A 9,673-nucleotide genomic window follows, 5' to 3' on the forward strand; every position below is an offset into this window, starting at 1 on the left:
TGTAGAATTTTGATGGAGCTTTTGTTTGATGTTTCCAATAGAGTCATCCTCATGAAAATAGAGTGGCTGAGAATGCGGTAGATGTACAGCAAGGCGAATGATGCTATGAGATTGTTTATGCATTGGATATGAGAATATTCGCCAAGCTGCCTCTGGTGCACTGACATATCTTGAATCCATGAATTGGTGTGTTTCATCATGTTGGATGTTAGTCTGGCAGATTTCAAGATTGGCTTTATCATGTCCTTTGTAGACGTATTTAAATAAATATTTCACAGCCTGAATGGAACCACAAACTTCGACACTTATATGGCACTTGTATTTTAATAGCAGGAACGGATTATATGGAACCACCCACGAATTGTCAATCATGTTAGAATGGTGTTGAAAAGATGGGCCAAAGTGTCTGCGATAAGTAGGATAGGCGTCCTTAGCTATGATGGTTCTTGGTTGCAAATCTTTAGGGAAACCTTTTGTACACTTCCCCAGATCCATACAGGGAGAATTTGGGTTGTGTTCTCCACACGGACCATGAATCATATGTTGGAGAACAATTTTATGGACGTGAGGGTAGTGGGTAGGATTGGGAATTTCAGCCCACACTGTATTGTCTATGTCCTCCTCAGTCCTTAATTTGGAGTTGCTGTCCATAATAATCAAAATGTGAGCGTGTGGAAGGCCACATTTTTGAAATTCAATTACATGAACCATAGCGCAAACTTTCCCAAATAATCCGTTGTTAATGTCTTTTAAGAGTGCTTCCAGTTTTATTTTGAAAACACGTGCCACCAAATCAGGTCTATGTTCCACACGCTGCCAAGGTTCCAAATTCTCAGTAATCTCATTCCATTTCGGATTACAGGTCATGGTGATGAATAGATCAGGACGACCATATTTAGTCACAATAGCCATGGCATCCTGGTACCGCTGCTGCATATTCCTGGGACTGCCTTCAAACGAAGATGGTAAAATGACCGTTTTTCCAATGGGGATGCCCTTCTCAATGGATTTTTTCTGGAGATGTTCCTGGAGTACACAATAATACTCTACTTTCAAATCCTTTTGGTGTTGACGGATATAATTTAGGCGATTTGCCTCGATTTTCACATAAGCATCCACTAAGTACTGCTGAGTGAGTTTGCCACCATTCAGGAGCGGATTAAACTGATTACGGACAGACAGCACATAGCAGTAATATTGCAGTTGTGTAACTCTGCGTGGACTTTGCCCTTGTTGCTTGAGGCCATCATGCCAGCCCTGGTCTCCGTAAGGGAAAAATAAAGGATAGAGTAAAGCATCTAAATTACTGTGTAGAATGCTGACCTGTTGTGTTCTTGGCGCCAAAGGATTTTTGGGGTCAGTTTGTAAATGTATTAAAATATCACGATTAAATGGTGGCTCTCCATTGTCATTTTCAAATACGACAGCAACTTCATTGACAGTTGGATTATTATATCGGCGAGGGTCTTGATTCCGATCTTGTTTAAGGGCCATGATGATATTTGGCATGAGAGTGCCATTAGCTTCAGCTTTAAGATGTTCTTCATGTTCCACATCTCGTAACATTTTGTAGGCAGCAACAAAGGGATTCACATTGTCTAACTGAAGAGCAATTATACTCATCAAAGTGGGATGACATTTTTGATTTTGTTCACAGTTTAAACGTTGTTCATTCGCGGTAGCGGTATCCAAAATATACAGTTGGGCATAAGCTGGAACTTGATCATCACTGGGATGTAGGGTTCCAGTGCGATTATATATTTGTCCATGTATACGGAAACAGTAAGGGCCATGTCCAGGTGGAGGGGATATATTGGCACCCATGGAGGCGAAAGCAAATGAGCTGTTAATACTACGAATATTTTCCATGAGATTCTTACTGAACTCACTCTCCCCTGTCAGCAATCGTTTAAAGACCTCGGGATATTGGGGTATAGGTATATGCACTTTACTCTTGTGACAACACAGAGTAAAATTTTTATCTGCTGGTATCTCAGCATTAAAGTGTAATGCTTGACAATGTTCACATAAATAGTTCATAGGACCACAGGAGTGTTCTACTATGGTACTGTCATCATTAGTAAAACCTGTAGGATGTTGAGGTACAGGTTGTGGTAACGGAGCATTGGAATGTTTCTGTAAGCCAACATATAACGTGGACCTGGTAGAGGATCTTCACTGTCCACAGATTCAATCACTGAGGAGTTGGAAGGTGTATCGTGGTCAGAGTTTATTAATATGGAGGTGCAAGCGGTTTTTTTGCGCCGTTCACGGCGTGCACCAGCAGCATTTGGTAATGGTTTGTTTGTTGCCTTAGAAGAGTCAGGTGTGAAGCATGTCTTATAAGCAGACTTAACGGTGTGCAGGCGACGGCGTTTATCATTTGGAGTGTAAGTAGGACAGTGTTTACGCTTACGTGCAGATTTACCAACGGTTAAAGGAGCTTCAGGCTGCACACATTCTATGAATGGAGACAAAGAAGCTGTATTGTGGGCAGAATCTATAACTGAGGACGTGGAAATATTATGTTTGCAACGTTGAGAGCGTGCAGCAGCAGCTTTATTACTTAATCGATTAGTTTTGTCCTCAAAAGACTCATTAGTAATGCGTTTATTGCAAGCAGCATTAACAGTGTCCAGGCGCTTGCATCTCTCCTCTGTACTCTTGTTAGCACGCTGTTTGCGCTCACGTGCGGCATCGGCGGCTTTTCGCTCTGCATCATTACGATACTTTATATCAGACCTGATCTTACGTGCGCCATCAGCAGCTTTGGACTCTGTGTCATTAGTATACTTAACAGTGTCCAGGCGCTTGCATCTATCCTCTGTACTCTTGTTAGCACGCTGTTTACGCTTACGTGCGGCATCGGCGTCTTTTTGCTCTGCATTATTAGTATACTTTATATCAGACCTAATCTTACGTGCGCCATCAGCAGCTTTGGGCTCTGTGTCATTAGTATCCTTACTATTAGAGCTCATGTTGGCTAAGCTAAACAGCTTTAAGCGTGGTGGTGGCAAACAACAGGTTAATAAGAGGCAGTGTCAGGTAGTAGGAAAATAGCCAGTTAATGATAGGCAATAGTTCTTTGCAGGAATGCAGATATTAATAAATAGGCAGTTTATATTGCAGAGAAATTGCTGGGCAATAATGGACAACGTCCTTATGTGGCAAATAATAGAGCAATATACCCAGTGTGGCAAAGAAGAGGTTAATAAACGGCAGTCTCTCAGTATAACAGTCAGTGAATAATAGGCAGTATATGGAGAAAACACCAAACAAAAGTTCAAAATTGGTGTGAAAATGTCACTGAACCACTTCACAACTAAATATATATAGTTTTGGTAAATGGTATCATTTTTTTGACGAAATTCGGCAGGAGCTTGAAGAGCGACGTCACTGGGACCGCCTCCACGCAGTAGAAACTTGCTGTAAGGTAAAAATTCAAAAATCACACCAAAATGGCGGGCGGAGTGTGTCACAGTACAGCACGTTTCTGATTGGTCGCTCGCGGCAGGCGGCAACCAATCAGAAAAGTGCCGCGCACCACGAAGGCATATATCTTTGTCCACACTGACCGGGTGTAGGACGCTGGTGACGTCACTTATCTCCGGACATTATCTCCGGACAAAGCCACGGAAGTTGGCACAAATTGCCGGAAGTAGTATTCTAGGCAATTATATATTAGATTTTAATGTTATCAGTGTTTACCTTTGAACGTTTATATTGTATTGTCCTGTCACCAGCCATGTGTACGATTATCGGCCGAAAGCCTCTCTGGAACCAATAATCACCCCATGTAAAGGTATCTTTATAAGTTAAAGATTCAGAATACTATGACTTTTATCATATCCTGAACAGTCAAGTTTTTTATGAACCGTTAAGGTTTTCTGGTTGAAGTAAAAAAAACTCTGAGTGTTTACAGTTTGAAACCATAAAATGTTGAAAAATTATGTCATTCTTAAGTATATCACTCAATGGTGCTCATAAACGTGTCAAATTTGATCTATAATATACTTTAATATACGTTACTTTAACCCCTTCACCCCCGGAGCTTTTTCCGTTTTTCCGTTTTCGTTTTTCGCTCCCCTCCTTCCCAGAGCCATAACTTTTTTATTTTTCCGTCAATTTGGCCATGTGAGGGCTTATTTTTTGCGGGACGAGTTGTACTTTTGAACGACATCATTAGTTTTAGCATGTCGTGTACTAGAAAACGGGAAAAAAATTCCAAGTGCAGTGAAATTGCAAAAAAAGTGCAATCCCACACTTGTTTTTTGCTTGCCTATTTTGCTAGGTTCACTAAATGCTAAAACTGACCTGCCATTATGATTCTCCAGGTCACTACGAGTTCATAGACACCTAACATGACTAGGTTATTTTTCACCTAAGTGGTGAAAAAAAATTCCAAACTTTGCAAAAAACAAAACAAAACAAAATTGCGCCATTTTCCGATACTCGTAGCGTCTCCATTTTTCGTGATCTGGGGTCAGGTGAGGGCTTATTTTTTGCGTGCCGAGCTGGCGTTTTTAATGATAGCATTTTGGTGTAGATACGTTCTTTTGATCGCCCGTTATTGCATTTTAATGCAATGTCGTGGCGACCAAAAAAACGTAAATCTGGCGTTTCGAATTTTTTTCTCATTACGCCATTTATCGATCAGGATAATGCTTTTTTTTTATTGATAGATCGGGCGATTCTGAACGCGGCGATACCAAATATGTGTAGGTTGGGGTTTTTTTTTATTGATTTATTTTGATTGGGGCGAAAGGGGGGTGATTTAAACTTTTATATTTTTTTTATTTTTTTCACATTTTTAAAAACTTTTTTTTTTTTACTTTTGCCATGCTTCTATAGCCTCCATGGGAGGCTAGAAGCAGGCACAGCCCGATCGGCTCTGCTACATAACAGCGATCATCAGATCGCTCTTATGTAGGAGAATTGCAGGTGTGCTGTGAGCGCCGACCACAGGGTGGCGCTCACAGCCACCGGCGATCAGTAACCATAGAGGTCTCAAGGACCTCTATGGTTACAATGGAGGAGCATCGCCGACCCCCGATCATGTGACGGGGGTCGGCGATGCGCTCATATCCGGCCGCACGGCCGGATGCGGTAGTTAAATGCCGCTGTCTGCGTTTGACAGCGGCATTTAACTAGTTAATAGCGGCGGGTGATCGCGATTTCACCCGCCGCTATTGCGCGCACATGTCAGCTGTAAAAAACAGCTGACATGTCGCGACTTTGATGTGCGCTCACCGCCGGAGCGCACATCAAAGCGGGGGTCCCGACATGTGACGTACTATTCCGTCACATGTCGGGAAGGGGTTAATCTTTAATATACTTAAGAACGGGGCCCCAGACATCACACAGGGGGTCTGAAACACCGCACAGTGGTCCAAAATATTGCTGTGCTCTGCCTGGGGCCCCATATGCTGCCTGGGGCCCCTGTGCTCTGCCTGGGACCACTGTGCTCTGCCTGGGGCCCCATATGCTGCCTAGGGCCCCTGTGCTCTGCCTGGGGCCACTGTGCTCTGCCTGGGGCCCCATATGCTGCCTGGGGCCCCTGTGCTATGCCTGGGGCCCCTGTGCTCTGCCTGGGGCCCCTGTGCTCTGCCTGGGGCCCCTGTGCTCCGCCTGGGGCCCCATATGCTGCCTGGGGCCCCTGTGCTCTGCCTGGGGCCCCATATGCTGCCTGGGGCCCCTGTGCTCTGCCTGGGGCCCCATATGCTGCCTGGGGCCCCTGTGCTCTGCCTGGGGCCCCTGTGCTCTGCCTGGGGCCCCATATGCTGCCTGGGGCCCCTGTGCTCTGCCTTGGGCCCCATATGCTGCCTGGGGCCACTGTGCTCTGCCTGGGTGTAGGACACTGGTGACGTCACTTATCTCCGGACATTAGCTCCGGACATAGCCACGGAAGTTGGCACAAATTGCAGGAAGTAGTATTCTAGGCAATTATATATTAGATATTATATTATGTAAAGTGGTCACAGTCTCCTCTTGGCCAATGTGTCTCTTTGTACAATTCATTTTTATAACTGCATTTGTCCGTATGTTTTATTTGATATGCTGTTATATCTGCATATCTCCTTGTTGTCCTTCTACGCTAATAGTTGCTTCTAAACGCTTCTGTTTGCCCTTTCCATTGCCCCTATTGTAGATGGCGTCTACGCACTGATCACTTTAGGCGCATGCGCCGCTCTGTTACTGCTCCGTCCTTCTCTGACAGCCGCGCATGTACTTCCGGATCACATGGGGCCCCATGCGTTTCCGGTCGTCGTTGTTCGGCGTGCTGGACTGGGCGGAAGCAGTGTGTTGCGGTGGCGTGCAGTCTCTATTATGGGTTTCCTATATATATACTCCTCTATGCCCATTCTATGTACGCGCCCCCTGAGGAAGGTATCCTAACTGAAACGCGCGTCGGGGTGGATCGGGGTCCCCATACTGCGGAGGTTTACCACGGGATCGCTATTACCAGGTGATGTGTAGTAGTTCATTTATGTGCCTTTACCTGTATAATCACTGGTTTATTTACATTTCTTCCATGTACTCTGGATGAAGTTCTGCTATCCTGTGGGGCTGTGCCTCTACGAATTGCACTATATACCATCTTTTTATAGTATACTTTAAATTCTCTGCAGCTGGGGATCGCCGTACCTTGGGCTGGTTTATTGTTCACATGTTGCTGCTGGCATTTTTGTCATCTTTTAGCCCTTTCTAACACTAACTCTCTGGTTGTTATATGTATAATTTTATCCAATAAAGTGTTGTTCTATGTTTGGACTCTATGACTGCGTGGTGCTCTTTTGTCTTTGTCATTTGGCTTTGTAGTTTACAGACCTGGACAGGTAATGGTCAGTGCCTCCTAATTTATGTTGGTAGGTGGATTTCCCAGATTGTAAGCTCTATAGAAAAGAGCTTTCAATACCCAGTCATTTGGATAGTGTGACATGACTGAACTACTTCTTTACTTCTCTATACTTAGTGGTTACTACTCACCTGGGTAGTCATATGTAGGAATCTCCTCTTTACACCGCTCATCACCCCTCACATGTGTCTCTGTAGCATTAATATAGGTCAGATCTTCACCCTGAAACATATATTGTAAAAGTCACCGACAGATGGAGAAGTCACATCTATGATCAGCTCTAATCCTGCCATCTCCACTGTTCTCATTACACAAGTATAAAACTGGTGGATAAAACAAGACTGAGCACAAGACCTTCACAGCCGTCTACACATCATAGGGGAGATCTCCTGACACCTTCTCTCCATCTACCTGATGATCCTGAGGAACATTGGGATCTTCTTGTTTACAGTCCTGTGGAAGAAGAGGATGGGGACATCTGTCTGGTGTTGTCCTCTTACTGGATAGATCTGGAGGAAACACACACAGGGACTGAATTCATTCTTTATATACAGATAATTATAGGCCGTGTGTATTTAGTCCTGTCTATTACCTGGTGATGTGAGGGGCTGGGGAACCTCCATCATGACGTCCTTGTACAGATCTCTGTGTCCTTCTAAATACTCCCACTCCTCCATGGAGAAATAGACAGCGACATCCTGACACCTTATAGGAACCTGACACATACAATGATACCGTCATCCCCGATCCCTTCATAGCGTTAAAAATAATGTCCCAGCATTCCCAGCAGTGTCACCTCTCCAGTCAGCAGCTCAATCATCTTGTAGGCGAGTTCTAGGATCTTCTGGTCATTGATGTCCTCATGTATCAGGGGTTGAGGTGGAGGCCCCGTGATTGGGCTCAGGAGTCTTCCCCATCCCTCAGACACAGGGTCCTGACAGCGATCACTAGAGGTCTTCTTCACCACTGTGTAATCCTGGTTATGGAGAGACACATTAATAAATCTCACTACAGACATTTCCAGAGTCCTCACCTCTCTAGTTCTGTCCATCTGTTATTCCCATAGATAAGAATGAGGTAATGTGACGTCATCAGAATCTCTCACCTCTCCAGTAAGCCGGAAGAGGATCTCTAGGGTGAGGTGTAATATCCTCTCCGCCATCTTGTCTCTGTCCATATCCATCTTTGATGGATAAGCCAAAAAAATTCTCTTCTATGGAAAGATCTTCACTGAGAAGATCCGAGACCTGAATGAGAAGATGAGCCGATGTAATATCATAAAAATCCTGTGTAATAATACAATTACTGGAGATAATAAGGGAAACATATGAGGAGATTTATTATTTTACAGTATTTAGTTTTCTTCTTTGACATCTACTAATAAAACCTATATATTTAGGCCACAGACAACAAGCAGTTTCTTCCTCGGAGTCGGCAGCTGAATAAGTTTCTCTCATAGACTCATCTTCCATAACGCAGAGAATAATGGAGCCTCCAGCACCGACCTCCACTCGCAGAGCTGCCCTCCACATAGAGAATAATGGAGCCTCCAGCACCGACCTCCACCCGCAGAGCTGCCCTCCACATAGAGGATAATGGAGCCTCCAGCACCGACCTCCACCCACAGAGCCGCCCTCCACATAGAGAATAATGGGGCCTCCAGCACCGACCTCCACCCGCAGAGCCGCACTCCACATAGAGAATAATGGAGCATCCCGCTCCACCGACCTCCACCCGCAGAGCCGCACTCCACATAGAGAATAACGGAGCCTCCAGCACTGACCTCCACCCGCAGAGCCGCACTCCACATAGAGAATAATGGGGCCTCCAGCACCAACCTCCACCCGCAGAGCCGCCCTCCACATAGAGAATAATGGAGCCTCCAGCACCGACCTCCACCCGCAGAGCGGCACTCCACATAAAGAATAATGGAGCCTCCAGCACCGACCTCCACCCGCAGAGCCCCCCTCCACATAGAGAATAATGGAGCCTCCAGCACCGACCTCCACCCACAGAGCCGCACTCTACATAGAGAATAACGGAACCTCCAGCACCGACCTCCACCCGCAGAGCCGCACTCTACATAGAGAATAACGGAACCTCCAGCACCGACCTCCACCTGCAGAGCCGCACTCTACATAGAGAATAATGGAGCCTCCAGCACCGACCTCCACCCGCAGAGCCGCACTCCACATAGAGAATAATGGAGCCTCCAGCACCGACCTCCACCTGCAGAGCCGCACTCCACATAGAGAATAATGGAGCCTCCAGCACCGACCTCCACCTGCAGAGCCGCACTCCACATAGGGAATAATGGAGCCTCCAGCACCGACCTCCACCCGCAGAGCCGCACTCCACATAGAGAATAATGGAGCCTCCAGCACCGACCTCCACCCGCAGAGCCACACTCCACATAGAGAATAATGGAGCCTCCAGCACCGACCTCCACCCGCAGAGCCACACTGCACATAGAGAATAATGGAGCCTCCAGCACCGACCTCCACCCGCAGAGCCGCATTCCACATAGAAAATAATGGAGCCTCCAGCACCGACCTCCACCCGCAGAGCCGCACTCCACATAGAGAATAATGAAGCCTCCAGTACCGACCTCCACCCGCAGAGCCGCACTCCACATAGAGAATAATGGAGCCTCCAGCACCTACCTCCACCCGCAGAGCCGCACTCCACATAGAGAATAATGAAGCCTCCAGTACCGACCTCCACCCGCAGAGCCGCACTCCACATAGAGAATAATGGAGCCTCCAGCACCGACCTCCACCCACAGAGCCGCACTCCACATAGAGAATAATGGAGCCT

At 46.1% G+C, this 9,673-nt stretch overlaps 1 protein-coding gene across 1 annotated transcript in view; it reads right to left on the reverse strand.

Annotated features, from left to right (window-relative positions):
• The window catches only part of LOC143767644 (uncharacterized), a 63,736-nt gene extending 55,463 nt beyond the window's left edge, over window positions 1-8,273 (reverse strand). The window contains exons 1-5 of the mRNA XM_077256093.1: window positions 7,962-8,273; window positions 7,653-7,832; window positions 7,449-7,572; window positions 7,268-7,365; window positions 6,988-7,078 (exon numbers count right to left, since the gene is read on the reverse strand). Coding sequence (XP_077112208.1) covers window positions 6,988-7,078; window positions 7,268-7,365; window positions 7,449-7,572; window positions 7,653-7,832; window positions 7,962-8,039 — 571 coding nt within the window. The 5' untranslated portion in view covers window positions 8,040-8,273. The remainder of the gene's footprint in view (window positions 1-6,987; window positions 7,079-7,267; window positions 7,366-7,448; window positions 7,573-7,652; window positions 7,833-7,961) is intronic.
• Window positions 8,274-9,673: the final 1,400 nt, after the last annotated feature.

This window comes from Ranitomeya variabilis, chromosome 4 (assembly GCF_051348905.1).
Source record: "Ranitomeya variabilis isolate aRanVar5 chromosome 4, aRanVar5.hap1, whole genome shotgun sequence".
Lineage (NCBI taxonomy): Eukaryota > Metazoa > Chordata > Amphibia > Anura > Dendrobatidae > Ranitomeya > Ranitomeya variabilis.